The 22,244-nt window shown below is 30.2% G+C and overlaps 1 protein-coding gene across 8 annotated transcripts in view; it reads right to left on the reverse strand.

The window, feature by feature from the left end:
- Nucleotides 1–604: 604 nt before the first annotated feature.
- Nucleotides 605–22,244, reverse strand: part of LOC143238490 (rab5 GDP/GTP exchange factor-like) — a 29,999-nt gene continuing 8,359 nt past the window's right edge. For all 8 annotated transcript variants that reach the window (XM_076478774.1, XM_076478772.1, XM_076478771.1 and 5 more), the window contains 6 exons: nt 22,022–22,161; nt 21,322–21,573; nt 7,407–7,625; nt 6,651–6,907; nt 4,351–4,593; nt 605–2,513 (listed from right to left, as the gene is read on the reverse strand). In XM_076478774.1, the coding sequence (XP_076334889.1) occupies nt 1,935–2,513; nt 4,351–4,593; nt 6,651–6,907; nt 7,407–7,625; nt 21,322–21,573; nt 22,022–22,161 (1,690 nt within the window). In that variant the 3' untranslated portion in view covers nt 605–1,934. The remainder of the gene's footprint in view (nt 2,514–4,350; nt 4,594–6,650; nt 6,908–7,406; nt 7,626–21,321; nt 21,574–22,021; nt 22,162–22,244) is intronic.

The following is a 22,244-nucleotide window of genomic DNA, read 5'->3' on the forward strand; positions in this document are numbered from 1 at the left end:
GTGAAATGGCACAGTGATTTGAATCCCATCAACAAACATACATGGCCTTTCAATAACAAGGGCATTATAATGTGACAGCCAATCCCACTATTTGATAAAAGTAGCTTAGGAGATGGAGGTGGGTGATGTTTACTGAATGTTCTCTGTAGTCTATCCATTCTAAATTCAAAAACATAAAGCAGCTAACCCTTAAGTAGTTTTGTGTAAAATTCAACAGACAAATAATTTTGTGGGTTTTACTTTTCTGAAATGGTGACTAAAATACTTATTCATCTGTACATTATCTGTGAACTGCCTTTTAAATAGTATTATCTGTTTATACATTTCAAAATTAATTTTTCTGCACAAGATATTAAACGTATTATCACAAACTGTCATATTTCTTTGAAAGGGTAAAATAATTTCATCTAAACTTATTTTTTTAGAAACCCTGTTGATCAAGCAATTATTTTTGAAGGTCTGCACAGTTGCAATAAGAACATTTTCAAACTAAAGTAACCTTAAGTATATTCTGTTGTATATGCATTTCTTCAGGATGAACATTAAATTTAGTATATATTTTGCTCAGTTGTTAATCAGTTTTCAAAATAATCAAAGTTGAGTATAACTGCAAACTGAGTGGTATTTTATTTATTAAAACATTATAAAGGTTTCATTTACATGTATGTTACTGTATTAAATGTATTCAGTTTTCAAGTGAAAATGTACAACTGTAGCAGCCATTACACTATATATTTTTTATAATATTCATTAGTTTAAAGAATGTGTCAAAAAGACAATGACATATGTTTACCTTTAAATAGAAATACTAATATACTGAAAATCAATTTATACCATAAGTTATTTTAAGGAAATGTTATTGTGGAGAAACTTTCAAGTTTGGATTTTAATAACTTGACTAGGACAAAAATTATTATTCAAAGGAAATACAAAAATAGTAATTCTCATGTAAAATATTTTAATTTTGACAGAAATGACTACTATATAATCAGCATGATATTGGCATTCCCTCAATTAAAATGAATTAAGAATAAATTATTTTATAGAAGTTATAGACAAACTACCTACATTATACTTGGTTTTAAGTCTTTTTTATGAACTGCATCTGGAGTGTAGGAAGGGGGTGACATCTGATCATTGTGCTGAGGCTTTAATAAGACTTGATAAAGGCAGAGGTAGTCCATAAAAATGTCATATCCAGAGTTAATCATAGCTCTAATCTTAGAATTGGGGTATTTAGTAACATATTAAACAAAATCATTTTACTTTGTTGTTAGCAAAGGACCTTTGGGGGAAAACAACTAAAACCTTAATCAAAACACAAAATAAATGTTTTACCACAATCATAATTTATCTTTTTTAAAGAAACTAATAAATATTATAAATGTTGAATCATCTCAACAAGAATACTAGAACATGAGAGTTTCTTTTTGTCAAGCCAAACAGGCTTTCAAGTTGACATAAGCTTCAAAAATCACTTTGCAGATAATTAGGTTTGAAATATTGGTGCCTGTTATTAGTGTTAAAAATCAGTATATACTTAAGTCATTTCACCAACATTATAAAAAGAACATATGAATATCCATTATCAAGAAAATTCTCCATGATGTCCTGTAATCTTATAACACACAACATGTTAAACACATATACAACTGATTACTGAGCCAGGTTCATGTAGCAGTTAGATCACCATTCCCAATTTTTCATTTTTATATTTTACTCTAAACACACTTGAGACACTATTTTCAGTTACTGAAATTATCAGGCCATTACTGTACAATGTTTTTCTCTAGCAATAATGTCACTATGTTCAAATTCTTCACTGCTACATTCCAATGTTTTATTTTCATTTATGATGCCACTATTTGCATGTTTCATACTAAGCTGTAATAGCTTTACTTTCCTGTATTTCACCATCAGCTGTAGTTATTCTGTTAAACTGTTTTATCTTCTTTCTGAATATCATTATTATCCTGTGTTTCATCTCTAACTACACTTGTGCAATGTTTTTGTTCAGCTGTATTTTCACTGTTTTCTTGTAATTCAAGCTCAGCTGTGTTAGCCAAACTACTGTTTTCTTGGAACAATACTATTGGTTGTAATGGAGGAGGAAGAGCAAAGTTTTCTAGCCTGTCTTCATCATCAGAAGGATTAGTGTGTGTTGAGAGTTCATTAACCCAGATTGGAAGCTTTTCTGGATTGTGAGAAGCTTTATTCAAACATTCTACAGTTGACTCTGTCTGTTTCAGGTTAGTAGAATCTTCATGAGAGAGAGAAAAGATGGTACCTTCTGAAGGTTGTTGTCCAAGAGTCTGTTTATTCTTAATATCATCCAAAGGAGCTTTATCCTGGTGAACCTCAGCTGGATATGTATAGCTTGCTTTGTCCCACAAGATGTGTTCTCGAATAAATGAAGGTAGCAACTTCAAGTCTATATCAAGAGGAAGCTTATATGACTGGGCACTAACTGATGGTTTGGCCAAAGCTAAGTCAACTTCCTTTGAGATATTTTCCTATAAATAAAGTAACATTAGAATTTGTTCAGCTATAAGTATTTAACAAAAGCACAAAAATTTTAAATGTTCTATATTAGCAACAAACATGATAAATGAGATACATCTAATTTCAATAAAAGTGCTGGTGCTAGTGTTTCACAGTGAACCAAAAAGTTTCTTATGGTAGAAGTAAATGACTAAAAGTTACAAAGGCTTCTAATTATAAATGCTGTTGTTAATCTGTGATATTTGCTTCTTTTAGTAAGTCATAGTTTATATTACACAGTAGTAGTATATGTTAGCTTCAATGATTATATTTCCTTCAAAAGTTGTTGCTTAAAATGAGGATGTCTGCACTAACATTCAAAGTTGACTTTCAGTAGTTAATATAAAGGGTTATACAATATTATTAAAGCATACACATCAAAAACCCACTTTAACAGTATTCACTAGATAAATTAAATTATTTAATTTAGACTTGCTTCAGGAGTTGATAATATAATACATTCAGAATATTTTAGAACACACAATAAATACTTTTCAATATTGACAAATTATCTGTCAGGCTAGGTAAGTGTTCTGGAATGCAAGTTGGTTATGCTGTGAAACCATGAAGTTAGTTAATTTTGGCAAAAAAATGTTAAGTCTCCTACACAAAATGTAAGAATTAAATTTTAAATTAGCTACGTATTGTACAACAAATAAAATACCATTGACAGATAAGTATTTGTTTTCTCTTGTAAATCAATAAAATAGTCCTAATGGCTTGTAGAATTGGTCCAATGTTAACCTGTGTTGGAAGTATTTTGTATAAACTACCTTAAAATAATTTGTTAGGTTCTTAACACAAATTTTTTTTGTGAAGGAAGTTAGCTGTAACATCAATTTGTTAAACTGCAGTGCATGAAACAGCTTTGCTAATAAGTCTACATATGAAAGCAGAAACAACAAACACAATAAAATGCATTTTCTAGACAACAGTGCCTTCTTCTTTTAGATATATACTTCACAGTTTACAGCAGATCTTTATTCATCATTTGAACCATTTAAACCACTCAGTAAATAATGTGACAACACATTTCTAGTCCTTTAACACAAAGTTTCAGTTTCATTTGCTAATGTAATTGCTAATTTATAACCATTTTATTGGCTATACTTATCAGATTTTGAGTTTATTAGTTGATTCATAAAATGTACATAAGTGCAGATTTGATCAGTTGTTATTACATCACAAAATAAAAAAGTTTAAACATATGAAATATGAGAAAAAAGTAGCTAATGCCATGTTAAAATATCATAATGATATTCAATACCAGAATATGGTGTTCATATTAAAATATGGGTAAGAACCACATTAAAATGAGCTAAACTGCAAGAATGAGCCAGCAGAAAAAACATTCCCATCTTTAAACTTTATCTTAGGTGAATATGGTCAATACTTTCTAACTAATGAAATAACCTCTTAAATCATTATTAAAAAAAAAAAATTTTTTTACTGTTTCATAATCACATACTTTAGATGAAAACGAAATCTGTATCACCTAGTTTTTAGCAAACAAAACTATATTTAAATATTTTTAATGACTGAGTTTGAGAAAACAATGGTCCCTTAAATAAACAAAAGATTGCATAATTCATTTTATGATTGAGTAAGTGATAAAAGAAAAAATAAAGGTAGATATTTTCAGTAGAGATCATGCATTGAATTTAGACTTTATTTGATTTTATGACTGAAATACTAATATTTTCATCTTCACTGCCACAATAGTAAATGTATACTGATATTAATGAAATAACATCTTTGTTTGTCTCTCATTATTTTCACTGTTAATATAACAGTTAAGCATGTTCAAACCTTGAACTTGTTCATATCTTCTCTAAGTAAGAGAGTTTCTGCCATTAGTTTGTCCTGACGTTGTCGTAAATCTGATAAAGCAGCAAGATTCTGGTACATAAGGCGAAGACCTTCACATAAGAATGCATTCTCTTCATAACCACCAGGAGGCAATGCTTCTCCAGAAACATAACTATCAAATTCATCCTGACTCATATTGAGTGACTCTGCTGTGAGATCTTCAATGAAAGCAACAGCACAACACTACAAGACAAAGATAAAACTTCAGTGATACTTATTTTGAAAGGTCATAAATAATTTCATATTTTAATGTAAAAAAAAGGTTTGACATAAAAAAAACTGGTGTTTACATATTCTTGATATTCAAAGTATGCAAAATTGCACAAAGATTGGGCATATTTTCTTCACTACTTTTTCATCAGCCTGACATGAAATAAAACCAAAAATTGGTTTACCACCCATAAATGTTTTTCATCAGCCTGACATGAAATAAAAACAAAAATTGGTTTACCACCCATAAATGTTTTTCTACAAGTACTAGAGTCTATTTCAAATTTAAATTAGGTTCTAAGCTAAACTGTTTAAGGAGAGAAGCATGCAAGAGATTGATACAGCTTGAGGACCTACTGGTGATCACAATGAATATAATCACATGTAAATTGCTTATTTTTAAGATAATTAAAAGCTTGAAACAATCCTCTGAATAATAATCACATGTAAGTGGGCTTGCTTATTTTAAGATAATTAAAAGCTTGAAACAATCCTCTGAATTAATTTCAACACTACAACATTTTATCAAGATTATGTTTTAAGTTATTCCAACTTCTATAAAATTATGAGGGTTTTGTATATGAGTGGGCTGAGATTCTTCAAAGTAGGTGTCTAAGACTTGGTGATAAATTCAAACAACATATGGACAGCACACAATCCACATGTTTTAAAAAAGTATATTCAAAACAAGTCAAACATATCTACAAAAATCCTTCACACTATAGGATATCACAGTTTCATCTAAAACTAAATAATTCTTTTTTCATCAAAAGTTCACACACTCTCATTCAATTACTTTAGAATCTAGTTGATAAAATGAATTTTTTTTCTCTATTCTATTTCTCACTAAACAAGCTGCAATAAATTCACTTATGTAACTTCATGGGTTACATGTTGAACTTTAAATAATTGTCTCCTTTCATCAAAGTTCATGCATATGGGTTCAATTATTTTAGAACACCCTTTGACAAGACAATTTACTTTCCTTATCTCTGTTAAACTATAAAACTTACTTTAAAATATCACCTGCTGAACTAACAATAATGCAGTCAAACTTCACTGTCACTAACTTAACTTTTACTGACTTCCTGTTTTGATACAACAATTTAATCCAGAGCTTTTTTTGTCAAAAGTCTACACAGATTGTTCCAATTGCTTTAGAGCCCAACTAACAAAACAAATTATTTTTCCTATCTCTGTTGTTACAATACAGCTATAAAACACAATATAAAAATCACCCATTATGGCTAATCTCTCATATAGCAGCTAACTTCATGTTTCCTAACTTTTTCTGACTGAACTTCACTCTTACCTCACTTGACTGAGCTTGCTCTGTCACCTACACATATATGTATATACCTTGCCCAACTGAGATCTGGAATTTTCTACAAACTTGGAGACACTATCATATAACAAAGATGACATCAACAATATTACAACAGTAGAGCTACCCAAACAACTTACGATTCTTACAATAACATAAATAATAAACTAACTGCTACTCAACAAATACTTCAAGAAGCATCAATAAGTTTATTTATTGTTCCAACATTTTGTTAAACCTCATGTACACGAGGATGTGTGTGTTCAAAGTGTGCATCCTTTTACTATTCATTTTGTTCTACAATACTGAATTTAATTGCAGTTCATGGTAGAGGAGAGTAAATATCAGAAATAATATATACAGATAAAAATATACATATGCATTTTGGAAGTTCTGTTGGTTATGTAAATACAAACTGTATAATGGGCAAAAATATTTTTTATTATTTACATGAGCAATAACTTGAAATCTGATAATAACTTCAATACAAATGCCTTTGTAACACATCTGACTTACCATGTACAACAGACTTATCATATTCCATGAAGGTACATGTAGTAAATTAAGAATTATAATATTAATATTTCTTATCCAAGCCTGTGCACATTCACTTAATACAAAATTTATACTACAGCAGCATTTTTGTAAATAGTAAAAATTATAAGAAACTGTGTAAAGTCACAATTAAACAATGTTAATTACTTACCAAATTAGTAAAATAATAGCCTCCTTCACCACTCATTAGTCTTTTGGGAATACTGAGCTGTGTAATATATTCTATATTAGACTTTAACAATGGAGGATTTGCTCTCAGAACAATAAATACTAAAGCTGGCAGAAACTCATCAGCACTAGCTGGTTCCCCTCGACACACCTGAAGAATGTTGAAGATGTTCTGGCTACAGTGAACAATGCAATCTAATTTGTCTTGAGGTGATCTTTTAGAGTCCATTTCTATGATATCTAAAGTGACAAAAGATGTGTTGTGAAGTTAACAAGAAACATTAAATTCTTTAAAAAACACTCAAGGTAAATCGCATGGCAATATTTAATCTGAAAACAGGTAGGTTAATGACAACTATTTTTATATTTTGTAAGAATATACTAATTTTTATCTATTTAATTACTTCATAGGAGAGTCCATCCTTGAATGAGTACACTTATTTATATAGTTCTAGTTATAAGTATTTGTTACAAGTCCAAAAATAATGTTAGTTTTCGTTAATTCTGTAACTATTACTTTATGTATTTGATTTTTTTTTTCCACAGGGTTTTTACTCAAATATGTAAACTGGTAATACTAGCAGCATATGAATTTTACTAACATTAACAAAGAAAATAAATAAATGTGTTTAGATATAGTTCAATAGCAAAGTCAATAGCAATTGCAAAACATATTTTAAGTTTCAAACAATATAAGTATTACAGGATTTGGAGAGTAAAAAAACACGAGTCTTAAAACCTGTGATAGCTTTGTCAATGAGATCTCTCACTTCTGGATGTTTGTCATCAATGTCAGAATCCAGATGTGCTGCTGTTACCCAATTGAGACTGCGAATCCTCTTCTGAATGGCCAGATCATTTTCCTCATATTCTGATGAAAACAGGCCAAACAAGTTCTTATATAGCCGTATCATAAGGTATTTCTCAGTAAAGTTCATCAGCTGTTCAGGATCAGAGCCTATATTGGACAGTAGTAAAAGTACTACATTAAATTCCATTAATACTCTTGATAAATTGTGTGTGTATGTATGGATTGCATTTCTCTGTCCAGTTGTTTGTAATTTTCTTGTTCAAATGCTACAAATCTCATACTGTTTCAAAGGCCTTTGTCTTAGGAGTCCAGGTTGTATGTTGAACTTCCAATTCAGAATCACCATATCTGTTTTTTAGTTTAGCCAAACTTTTCAATGCAATGAGTATGGTACACAATGTCATGGTTATTAGATGACAATTGGCTTCATTTTCAACTTTTAACTGTTTTTATTTGTAAAGTATTTCACACAAGCAACACTTAACCCATATGAATTTTCTAAAAAAATTAACACTACACTAAATACAACGTCTATGAGCTTTCTCCACTTATTTAGATCTAAAATATACATGCTCCAATAATTCAAAACCATATATTTGTTTTTTTTTTTGTGAACATAGATTCAGACATCTCTACATCTTCAGCTGAGTTTGCTTTCATTAAAACTTTACATTTACTTCACTTTTCAATAACTTAGTTTTGGTTCATTCCACAGAGCACTATAAACACCTGTTGCTACTTTATTCCTTTACTGTGGAGTTTATACTTCATTTCTGTTAGTTTCAACACACAAAATCATGTCATGCACTGAATGCTTATAAATGTTTCATACCCTTTACAATATTATAATTAATGTTACCTCACTTTATTGTTGATGTGTAGTTTTAATAAATAAAATTACATTTACATGAGTTTGTATGTCTGACTGCATATAAGTTTTTGAAACAGACTATAATTTATTAATCTAACACCCAATGTCTGCAAGAAAGCATGGACTAAATGGCATAGATGAAAATGACAGAATAAGGAAAAATTCAAGTGAAAGACATAACTATCATAAATATATTGTAGGTCACAATCAGTACATTAGCAACTAGAGTAGCAATTGTGTAAATTATACAAAGTTATAACTAAACAATAAAAACATGTTTAACAATGACTTATATTTAAGCAGCTAGTTAGCCAATTTATTTATGTATGTTGTTTGAGTAAGATAAATATAAAAAATAATATTTAATAAAGATTTCAGTTATTAAAATATTTTAGTCACCTACCAGTCATTAAAGAGTAAAATTGACTAATCTCATCTGATTTGATATTGTATTTTATTTGTTTAACAAAAACCATGTCTATCAAAAAGTACAAATACTGATTTTAAAGATCAACAAAAGATCTTTACTAAGCCTTAAGCAACCTCTAATAATATTACATCTTTGTTTCATACTGTGTCTATATATATATTTCAGAAAGCTACACAATATTTTGTCAAACAGATTATATCAAAAGGAAGGATGGCACAGAGTTTTACACAGTATGTTCAAACCTTACATGAAATATGATTAAATGTAATTCTGTGCAGAGAGTAGAAGAAAAAAAATACAGCAACAAAACAAACATCTAACACTGGGGCATAAATCCTAAGATGGTTCATCATGTAATGTGTCGTCGTTTTTTTTTTTAAAGTTACCAGCAGAAGACCCACATTCCACTAGGAGTACAGCAGCTATCTAGTTTTACCCCAACCTTGCCAGCTTTAAATGCTTAGAAGAAAAAAAGAATCAAATGTGAGAGCTCTAGCCCCCAATGTCCGACATCTTCACTACCTTTTGCTGTAAGCAGCCAAATGTTGGAAGGTGGTCACTTATGAAACAAATATAAATAATAAGAAAGAAATAACAGAATACAAGACATCAATGGGGAAGGCAGCAAAACTCTCCTTGATGATTTGGACATAACTGTCAAGATGTCATGGTATTACTATACTAAGCCCAACTTAAATTATTATACTTCCCATCCTCCACTCTTCCATACTGCTATTTGGATCTTTAAGTTTCATGATTAAATGTTTCACTAATTAAACTTATTTACTATTATTTTCTACTAATATTTTTCTAATTTTACTAAATTTAGTTTTAAATGAGACTGAAATTATATTTAGATCTATACATTAGTACCATATGGTGTGTCAGTACTTGTATGCTAATAACAAAACACTTCATATAATATTATTACCAAGCCTTAATCTCACTGCTAAGTATAGGAAACTTGTAAATAAGCATGTTTTCTTACAAAATTCTGTTAACTGCAATGTTACAAAACAAGCTAGATTTTGCTTTAGCCTTTATTCAGAATAAAGGTTCATCCTCACAGATGTTACAAAACATCTTTTCCAGTGACGTATGAAAGTGTTTTCAAACAATTTTCTTAGTTTCATAAAGCTATATTAGAAATGAAAAAAATATACATGCAGAAAAAAAAGTGTACAAGCTTATATCTAACTACTGAATTATATTACTAGGTATTGTTATAATATTTGATAAAATCAATTTAAAAAATACAGTGGAAAGATATACAATTCATGTTAAGCACAATACTGTATAATGCAGCATGTAAGTTGACTCCCTGAATGTAGGTCAAAAAAATTCTAAAACTTCCTGTTCACTGCCATATAAGTCTGCTCCCCAAAAAAAAAAAAAATTATATAAAAAGTCTATACTTTATACACATGTACTTTTCATCAGTAGAAGTTTCAAAATTCTGTGTAGGTGACCAAGACCACCAAATGAGATATAGTCCCATATTTGTATTGTTCTCCCATCATGCTTTACAGTGTTTTACATTGACTATGATACTGTTCTTCTCTCCTACATCAAATTTATATCTTTGACTGTTGCCAAACCATTTAAACTTAGATTTGCCTGTAAACAGCACATCTGCAGCTTTGCTGATTCTAGTGTTTGTGATCTGATGCCTTCCCTTTCTTTTCTTTAAACAAAGATATGTTAATAACTTGTTCTAATTATAGGTAGTGGTTTTATTGTGGAAATTTACTTGCTGCACAAGTACTTTTTTATAACAAGATTACCATCATTAACCCTTTTGCTATAGACAGCTCAAAAGAGTGCATTTCAGGATATTTTAGTGTTACCTTTAAACTGTATTAAATAACTATTACTTACATTAGTGGAACTGACATCAAACTATAGTTTATAATACAAATTTTAATACTTTATATGTTTTAATATATTAATTTAAAAGGCAGTATAAGGGATAAAAATGCTACATATTACTTTTTGTCACAAAGCACTTTGCATTATGTTATTTCCCTGTTCATAATTTCTTTCACATACCACAAAATGTGGAGTGGTTGATGAATAAGAAACTCAAATTGGAGATACTGGCAAAATAAAATGAAAAATAAGAACCTTCTACCTCTGATTTTCTGAGATCTTAATACATTTAGCCAATCTAGTAGTGTAGGTCCTCCCACTATTCCATTTATTGAAAATCTCTTGTCTAGTCCCACCTACTTCTTTTGCTTAAAAGTTTATTATCAATAGAAAAGCAGTTTCTTGTGTACATAAATCTTATAGCCATTTGTAAGTACCTTGAAAGAGAAATAATAACTTTGTCAACAACTATTAAAGTGTAATGACAAAGTGGTTGCTCTAAAGTGAAATGGGATTTTTTTCAAACTAATATATAGCTTGTCCAGGAACTCAGATAAATGACAGGGATTTTGTGTGCACTAATTTAATAAGTTGAGAATTTTTTAATTTTCAAATATGTATATTTCAAGCATAAGAAAATTAATAATTCTTCACATGTCACTCAGAAGAATAGACAAGGCTTACATTGAGGCTTTAGCACAAATGATGCTTGAGCATAGTCTGGTAACCACCAGAAGTACTCAAAATCTTAGTTTTTGAAGTATCTTTACTTATTTCTCTACCTTTTAAGAGAAATAACTAAAATTTAAGCATTTGTGAATAAATAATAACAAAATAATAAAATCCTGATTCCATAATTACAAATTTATACTCTGTACGCCCATATAGTCATGCCTACGGAATTGGTATTATTCTTTTAATTGTATAAACTGAGGTAAAACAAAAGCAAATTCTGCAACAATGAAAGTTTGACAACTTAAAAAAAAAACTTTATTTATAACATTTTAACAAGATACTATGCTTTACAAATGTCTGTAAAATAAAATTCTGCACAAATGGTATACATCTATAAAATGAATAATGTACATACAAATTGCATGAAACAATATCAAGTTATGCATATTCTAATGCTGACACATTATAAAGGGAACAACCAGAATGAAAGGATCAAGAATGGGAAGAAATTAAAAAAATATACATAATGCTTTGAGAAAATTGGTATCAATAAATACAGATTAATATAGGTATTTTCACTAAAAATATTTTAAATAATGTAAACTGATTTTGTCACATGAAGGAGAGCGTCACTGCTGTACATACAAGTGTAAGAATAATAAAGGAAACCCATACAAACCTATTTCAGTCAACAATCAATATAAAAAGAAATACTGTTGTACTTTCAAAAACAAATAGAAGGAAAAAATTGTACACAAAGGAAGAGAGTAAACACTTCTATTTAAAGAATTAACTTTTTTGAAAAGTAACACTAATGTGATATGCTTAAAAATGTTTAATATGAAGAAATTCATTACACAAGTTAGATTTTGTTGTTACTTCATATATTGGGAGGCATGGTTTGCATCTCCTTTGATTTATATCAACAACTGTGGGGAAGTGTGTGCCAAGAGTTGACAAGTCCTGCATAGCCCTTGAAAGTGGTATATCAGAAAGACCAGGTCTGCTTTGAAGTAAAGGCTCAATGTTGATCTCCTATTTGGTGATCTGCACCTAGGTCCAAGTGTCATTGTATGCAAGAGGTTTCTCCTGTTTGGAATGAGCAGTCCTAATATATGCTACAGCTCTGCTCTGCTGTACTTTTCCTAGCCTTGCCTCTTTTCTGTGGTGATGAAGCTTGTGTAGATGTCTGACTTGGGTGAGGATCTTCCAGTTACTTCTTGATCTGTCTATAAGATAGATTCAAAAAGAGCAGATTCTACTTGAGGCCATCTTGTTCTGTACACTGATTCTTTCAAAGACACTGTAACAGAAGCACTAGCTTCCTTAACTGCTGATTTCTCTGACACATTGCCTCCTTCATTTGACAAGAAATATACATTGAGGAAAAACTGTATTTCTTCCTCATTGAGAACTTTGTTTTTCATTAGTCCCATGGCTCTTTCTTTGTTTACGTTCTCGTTTATTTTCCATTTCTGGAAGAAAGAAACATTACATATATATTCCTTATATCTTCTACTGTGTAACATTATTTCGCATATTTCACAATCTGTATTAGTTCTGTACATATATATATACATGTGTGTGTATATATGATCTGTAATGTATATTACAAATTTCAGAAGCAGTACATACTATGATAAAATACAGAAACAGCTACACTGGATTTTGATTAACAACTATACACTACAACTACTGAACAAAAACTCTACAAGTACAATAAAAAATAGTTACTTACTTCTAAATAAAAGTCAGCAGCAAGGAATGTGTTTTAGCCAAATGTATTCATAATATCCTTCAACATATCTACATCTTCCAACTACTTTGAGTGAAGTCAGAATGCTTGACTGTATTTGAATGCATACAAAACAAAAACTGGAAAAGAAATCTGAGTTTTTATTCTTTAATGAGTAAGACTGCTGAAAGATAAACAGAATTTCACAACCATGTGCACAAATAAAATATTTGCACACCTATACAGTATACCACTAAATTCTTAACATCTCAAAAAGGTGACCAATATTCAAAGAATTATTATGTTTATAGTATTGGCATGAAATCATATAATAAACATTTTTGCAAATTCAAAGTACAACTTTATTGCTTTGGATAAGTCTTGTTATGAACACTGTAAGATACATACATAAGCTGATAAATTCCACATCCTGTTGTTGGCATAAACATCTTTACTGATTCTAAATGCAGTGTTATTACTCTGATGAATTTTCCTTGTAAATACTCCAAGATATGTAACCTGTTACATTACACATCCTGTTCTAAGAACAGAGACAAGTCAGTTATCCCTTCACACATGCTTTGTTACTTTTCAGGGTACTGTATTAACGTTTCACATAAACAGTCTAATGACACAAGTAGTGAATTTGTGGCTTTATTTTCAGCAGACTTCTACTTCAGTCATTGACAGTAAAATAAACACAGAATATAAATGTAAAATGTTTAAACTTAACTTCTCAGAAGTATTTTGAAATGTTATGAACAATAATTAAGAAAAATAAAAAATACACATTGCTCATTTTATTTCTGATTTCACAACTTTTCATTATACTTTGATAACTTTTCTATTGTCTGAAAAATAAAATACAACACTCAACCTGAACCAAGCAACAAATCACTAACTACAGCAGAAATCTACATCAGAAACCTAGAAAATGCACAGAGGAATGCATAACACATTATAAACATGCTAAGTTGCTAGTTGTAACATAGAAAACTGGAATATACCTTAAAAGCATCAATAAAAATAGGAGCACATGAGCAACATTTCTGCAACCAGTGGCAACAGATCACTGAAAACCCTTCCTTAGAACTCATTAATATCACTAAACCCTTCTGTTAAAATTCTTTAGATGTTTTAGATAAATACCACCTTTACAAACCTTCACTGGAAGAAAACAAAAACTGGAAATGAAATTTGAGTGTTTATTCTTTAATGAGTAAGACTGCTGAAAGATAAACAGAATTTCACAACCATGTGCACAAATAAAATTTTCAAAAGAACTGATATTTTCTTTCTTAAAAAGAACAACAAAAATCAGTCTCCTATCAAAAACACCAATTTAAAAAGCACCTCTAACAGCATTCTTTTGAATCCTCTTCTTTATCATAAAGAAACTACAACAGCATCAAGCAATATACCAGCTACTATCACAGTCCCTTTATCACACAATGAACAACTTAAAAACATTTCATCCTCTATTATGTATAAGTGTTGTCAAATTAACAAGTCTGTTGAAAATAACAGTGACCTCATAAGCTGTACAGGTAACAATGAACACTCCCCACATATCTCTAACATTGTTAATCTTTCAGAAATAACTCTCTCTGAAGCAGAACTCAGTCTCCTCAGTAAAGGTCTCAATATTTGCTTTTATAGTGAAGGTGTTGCGGTCTGTAGATTTTTGTATAAGCCAGCGTATAAAATTTCGTCATGTGTAAAGTCAGTGATGTAAAGAAAATGAAGTTCGGTATGCAAGCAATCAAAGGTAAACTTGAAAGGAGTTTACATATGAGATAAATTCTTTAAACAGAAATTTCCTGAAGTTCATGTTCTCTCTTTCTGAAAGAGAAGAACTCTAAAAGATATCCTTATTCACACAAAAGTGAATTACATCCCACTAAAAAAATTATTGTCCTCCATAAAATAAAGCTCACTGTCACACCTGCAAGTTCAAAAACTATTGACTCATTTTCTTATGAGCATAACCAAAGAGATCACTTGTGGAAAACAAAAGACCTAAATGCAAGTGTAAGAAATGCAATCACCAATGTTTAAGACATACATAAATGGCTCTTAGAGAATACATAAAATTTAAATTAACACCAAAAACATTTCCCCGTAGCTCAATACTTTAACCAACCTCATTGTTTCATTAACAATGTTACTCTCATCAGCAATGGAACATAATTCAAAACTAAAGATGATAGAAATATAAAAACACCTTATTGAATCAGTAAGCTGAACACTGTTCGACCTTTCAGAACCAGTTTAGTTCCTAAAATCAGTGATCTCCATTCACTAGTGTCATCTCTGTCTGAAGAATAATTTTTGTTCTTTGTTTTTTCTTTCATGTATTGTGAACTAAAATTTTCCTAAAATTTATTATTCATTTGAGATAATTTTCCATACCTATTTGTATAAATTACTTAGCTTAACATATCTTTTTCAATCTCCAGGTGTCATTTAATTTACCTGAATGTTTTAGTTTTATTTATTTCTTTGCTTAACCATCTCCAATGTAAAATAACCCTAACACCACCTTTTCACATAATATTTTCAAGAAGCACACTACTGAAAATGAGACACACTTACAATAGTACAAGGAAAAATATGTTTAAAACTACTTGGAAGACCAGATGACCTTCATGATGTAACTCAACTCCCTTTAAATACTGTGATGGATTTACTGTTAAACATTTATTTTAATATATGCATCTGCTTCAGTTTGATGCATGTGATGTGTACTGCCTAAGTCCTGCCTGTTCTCAAAACTTGTAGAAGATTCTCATGTGTAAGAACCTACAATGTCATTGCCAGTATTGTTGCCAAATGAACCTTTTAGAACCTTGCCTAAAAGTTAATAAATAAGTGAACCAAGAGACAGTAAACAATATTATTATTATTTGGTCACTACAGTCAATATACTATAAGCCTATAATACAATAATCAGAAAACTAGAGAATTTGAACAAGAACATTTATACATTTCAAACATTACAAACTTCATTGAATTAACTTCAGATGTTAATATTTATACGAGGACATTAAATATGTTTGTTAGTAAAAAGACAGCTTGTAAGCTGCATAATGCTAGCTTAAGTGAAGTGTAATAATATCAACTCAAAATTAATTTGCACATCCTGGACCTGGATTATCCACAAAATAATCAGTTCTAGACCAGAAATAAGACTCAGTACTGTTTGTGAGTTTCTAAAAGTTTTGTATATAAACAATTGTTTGTAATAACTATTTGTAACAACCATTATTATAAACTGTATTTTTTTTTTCATCTTAAAATGTGTATTAAGAAAGAAAACTGTATCAATTTTGTCAGCAAATTTCATAAATTTGATACATATTAACATTTAATTAGCTTCTAAATTAAAACTGAAATTTCCAGCTATTTAAAATCTTAATACCTAATGTATGTAAAATAATAAACTGAAGACTCATCTGAGATAAATTATAATACATAACGTAAAAACTGGGGCCTTATGTCTGAGATCTGAATCAGAGACGAAATTCATTCTAAATTAAAATTCAAATCTTAATTGAATTTATGTTTATCATGTCTGATTATTCAAGATTTTCTTGAATCACTATCCCTTGAACAATTAGAAAAATATAACAAAAATGAATTGCTAGATATTGCCAACATTTTAGTATTAGAAGTTAAGAAAGTCAAAGAGGCAAAAATGAACTAAAAGCATATTGCTGAAATATTACTTGATGATGATTTATTGTCTGAGGAAACATTAGGGGAATACTCTAGTACTCCACTAGCCAAACAGATAAGTTAGAAATTCAGTCAAAACTCGAACAAATCAAGCCCGCATCAAACTGAGAAAGAGCAAGCTCATATCAAAGCTGAAAGAGAAAATAAACATCTCGAGGCCGGACAAACCCATATCGAAGCCAAGAAAGAAATTAGGCTGAAAGAACTGAAAATTAGACTCAACTTTGATCAACCAAGGTAAAATGACAACTTTGAACTCAATTGACACATCAAGGTATCACCATGTAATGAAAATGATGTTGATAAATATTTAAACATTTTGAGAAAGTTGCCCAAACCATGGAAAGGCCCACAAAAAATGATCATTATTGTTACTAAGTGTTTTGTCTGGTAGACCACAAGATGTTTACACTGCTCTCTCACTAGAAAACTGTACAGATTATGATGAGGTTAAAGCAGCTATTCTCAAAGCATACAAGTTAGTACTGGAGACTTATTAACAAAAGTTTTGAGGTTATCCAAAGCAAGATAGCCAAACTTAGATGGAATTTGCCCACAGAAAAGAGGTTTATTTTGATTGATAGTGTAATTCTATACATATTAGCAACAGTTTCAACAAATAAAGGCAGTTATGTCTAACTGAGGAATTTAAATGCTGTACAAGTGACAAGCTCTAAACTTACTCGCATGAAAAGAAATTTGAAACACTACAAGGAAGCAGCTGCTCTTTCCGATTATTACACTTTAACACATAAAATAACTTTTCATACAAAAAAGTTCCTGCCATCTCAGTAAAACATTGTATCTGTTCAACTCACTGAAGTTGAGGATTCTTCTACAAAATCCAGCTCCTCTACTTCCAAATCTTCAGACACTCAGGATAAAACTTTATCAAAACAATAAAAAACTGTCTGCCATCTTTGTAAAAAACACGGTCATGTTGTTTTATTATTAAAAAGCAGACAACACCCAGTGCAGTCGTGTCCACATACGGACATTGTTTCACCATAACACCAAATGTTATTGATTTAGCCACTGATAAAAAGGCTGAAGTAGTTATGGAAGAATTTAGACCTTTTGTGTCCATTGCTTCTGTGTCTTTCATAAATAACACTGCTGATACCATAACCATACTTATTTTACATAATACTGGGGTGACTCAATCATTGTTGTTAGGAGGTGTATTGCCTTTAGATTCAAGTTCTTCCACTGTTGAGTCTGTTACTGTCAGGATATTGAGGGTAGCTTGTTAATGTTCCTCTTCATAATATTTATTTACCACAAGACCTAGTTTCAGGATCAGCTGTGGTTGGAGTAAGAAATACTTTGCCAATCAAGGGTGTATCATTATTACTGGGAAATGATTTGGCTGGGAGAATGTTGTTGCCGAACCCAAGATATTTCATCTAAGGATGATGTTGTTGTTGAGGAAAATTTGGATGTGTTTCCCTCATATGCTGTGACTCAAGCTTGGACTAAGAAATTATGCCAAAAACAAGTAATAGAGATATGTTCAGTGGATGATATTATATTTTTATCTTAAACAGTTTTTGGATCTGAAAGGGATCTTGTGAATAACTGTCCTACTGACAATTCATTGGTGAGTGACAATGATGAATGTGTGAGATTTAGTTCACCTGGTGAACTTTCATTTGCTAGAAGTAAACTGATCCCTGAGCAAGAAAAGGATCCAAAGATTTCATCACTCTCAAAAAAAGAATTGTAGAAAGTTCCAAATGGTTTCTCTTTGAGAAATGATGTGCTCATGAGAAAATGGAGACCACCAAATGTACCAGCTTCAGAGGACTGGGTTGTAGTTTATCAAATTGTTGTTCTGAAAGCATATCAATTTGAAATATTAAGATTCCCCCTTGAATTCCCCATGGAAGTTCATTTAGGCTGTCATCATACATGTAACAAAATTATGAGACATTTCTTTTGGCCAAAAATTAGGCAAGGCATTTCTCAGTTTTGTAAAACTTGTCATACATGTCAATTGACTGAGAAACCTAATAAGGAAATTGTTGTTACACCTTTAAAACCTTTCCTAACTTTCAAAGAATATCACCAATAATCATACAACATGATTATTAATGCTGTATAATTATTTGATAGTGAAAATTAATACATTTTGATAAAGGAAACAAAATCACAAGGAAGGACTGCATTAAAAACAGCAAATCCAAAGTTCTGACTAATTATATTAGTTTGTTATAACTTAAAAAAGAAGCCAAAACAAAAATTAAACAGAAAATGCTGTAGTAATTGAAAAGATTCCAAGGCACAAACTATACTGTGGGGTTATAAAATATACCCTAGGTTTTGGAGGTGACCGAAGAAGTAGGACCCATATTGAGGTGGAGATACACCATCTATCAGTCTTAACCTCCATTCACCAGTCTCACATAAGAAATAAAAGAGTAGATATAGACATAGAAATTAGAAGAGCGAGATATCCCACATCTATATCACCCTTCACTGCCTGCAGACAGCTGTGGGAAGGCATGTTTAAGAATCTCATATGAGTATATAAAAGCAAGCCATCACAAGATGCCAGAAGATAATATTTGTTTGTCATCTACAGTAAGTATATGATACGCTGGAAGCTACAATTGTGATTAATGCTTATTTATCAGAAAACCACATAAGTTGACCAGGAACATTTATAGATTTTTGAACAATACCAACTTCAGTTAATTAACTTGAGACTTTAGTATTTCTACGACAACATTTCTCATCTTCATTGTAAAAAGCCACCTTATAAGCACTGTAAGGCCAATCAAGCTTGTTAGCTTAAGTGAGATGTAACAACACCAATTCAAAATGTGGTCTGTATTGTTGATAGTCAGTTTCAGACCAGACAGAAGACTCAATATAGTTTACGAGTTTGTAAAAGTTCTATGTGTGTGTGTGTGTGTGTATATATATATATTATTTGTAATAACCATTATTATAAATTGTATTGTGTTTTTTATAAATTAAAATATACTTGTGTGTATCGATCTTGTTGGCTAATATCATAAATTTGAAATTTCTAGCTATTTGAAATCTTAATACTTTGTGTACCTAGCATAACAAGTCTTAAGATTTGCCTGAAATAAATTATAATACATAACAATATCACTCATTCAGTTACACCACCATTCCAAGTTTGCCCCTGAAGTAAGAAGATCCACCTTTTAGAAGTGCTAAGGTTATGGGATTTTATCAAGGATTTTTGAACCTATTTGCTTTTCTGACATCATGAATAAAATATATTGTTAGGGTAGAGATAATAACAGATAAAACATAAAGTTTTATACAATAAAAATATTTTATATTTACTTAGGAGACTTTAGTGACTACACAAATAAAGTATGAGATTTTTTAGAAAAAGTATTTTTAATCTTAACATAAAATCACTTTGCTCTAAGAATGTTTAAAAAAGATTTATTTATTCACAAACTGTTCATAAAAATACTTCATTTAAAAACTAATTTTTTTTGTACGATTTATAATGTTTACTAAAATTATGCCACATTTTTAATATACACATACTGTTTTCAAAGTTATAGTACTAAAACTATATACAAATAAAAATGTTCATGTGGTCAATCCATGGGACCAAGCCCATACTGAGAAGTTTGTGAGGGAAGCAATTTTTTTTTAATCGGAATCTATGAAGTAGAAACCTTCCACTGTAACTATATACCAGTATCATAAGTTCAAAATGTACAAGTTGACAGAGATAATGGTTCTTTCTCGAACTAATTTATTGCAGGATTACACAGAAATATACATTATATATACATTACGCTTAATGTAAAAATTTAATTGCATTTTATTTCTTTGTTTCTCGTGTACACAGCAGCTAATATACAGTGTATGAATAGCATTTTATAATAATATGTACACAATCTTTTGTCACTGAATGTCTTGATATGAACAGAAAAATATCTGACATTTCACAAATTAATTTCATGAATATATTAGAATCCTGTTATAACATGTTGTTAGTTCATTAGACTTTTAGCAAACTATGAAATGAAAGTATGAAGCTAAAACAACATATTAAAAATGTAACAAAAACAGGTTGAAGATTCTTAATACTTTCTCTTTTTAAAGACAGAAGGGTTAGAAGTTATCAAACTGAAATTTTCAAAAGTATTAAGAAAATTTATAATACTGATGTGCACATTTTTTAATGTTTATTTTTGAGGACAACTTCAGGTAACAAATTTAAGATTTTAAAGGCTATACATCTCTAGGTTATGTAATTTTATTTCCCAAACAGGATATATATCTGTGAAACAATCTGCCAGTGATGGAAGCTTCAACTTTACAAGAGTTTACAAAAATAGCTAATAAATATTTTTGGGCCAGGGCTGGGTTCAGTAATTAGTTTTCTGTTTGTTGAGGAAGAGTGAGAGTAAAGATACCCTCTATGGGGCAAAAGACCTCTTGATGTTTCAAAATCTGTTATTACTATTAACTTAGAATATTTTTAAAATCACATTGAGTATAAACTTAAAAAGACTTGAGCTACCTTTAAAAATTGTGTGTGCTTCAAATCGTTCTCTTATTGCCTGATAAAAGTCCTGAATTAACTCTGATACTTCACTTATAGTCCAATCTGAATACTTTTGAACCCGATCTATCAGGACATGCGAGTGTTTTTTTACATCATGAGCTGCAGGTTCTGGAAGTGTTGTCAGAAATTCTAAGAAATTTTTGTCAATTTGTTTACTCTCAAAACTCAGCTGATGTTGCTCCTTCCATTCTGAGTATGCTGTTGTTTCTGTAGAAGTAATGAGCATAATAAAGTTTTGTTTTATAAACGATTATTACACTCATTTAGTACTAATATATTAAAGCTAATTGTTTGAAAGGAGTGATATTATTAAAATAAAACAGTTAAATTACTCAAAATCAATTCAAAAGGTGTTTTATTTCTTGCTACTATTTCCAAATTCTATAGAACTTAGGAAAGCAATATTCAAAAATATTTAACAATAACAAAAAAGTAAAAGTATTGTGTGAGTGTTAGGTTTTCAAAACGTTTACCAATTCTTTTAGTTATTATGTTTTTCAGCTAGTGAAAAGAACATTGCTTTAAAAAATGTCAATCACAGTTTTAAACACTAAGAACTGAATATAATTTTTAAACACTATGGCATTACGTATGAAAATACTGTAGATCTTCTTATTTAATACTAAAAGTAAAAAATAACTTAGTTTTCATTTACCTTTAAAGGTGTTGGTTCTTTTGATAATACTTTTTATAGTCTTTGCTCTTTTTTCAGAGTGATGTCTTTTCTTTTTCTCAAATTTTGTAAAAGCATGAAAAGAACCTTCTGATGGTTCTCCATTGTTCTGAGAAAAGGACCTGGATATTTGGTAAAATACTGTGATTTTTAGAGAAGTCTTCCTTTAGATGTAATAGAACTAAAAAGAAACATCTTATTCTGG

Source organism: Tachypleus tridentatus, chromosome 13, assembly GCF_004210375.1.
Source record: "Tachypleus tridentatus isolate NWPU-2018 chromosome 13, ASM421037v1, whole genome shotgun sequence".
NCBI classification, from domain to species: domain Eukaryota; kingdom Metazoa; phylum Arthropoda; class Merostomata; order Xiphosura; family Limulidae; genus Tachypleus; species Tachypleus tridentatus.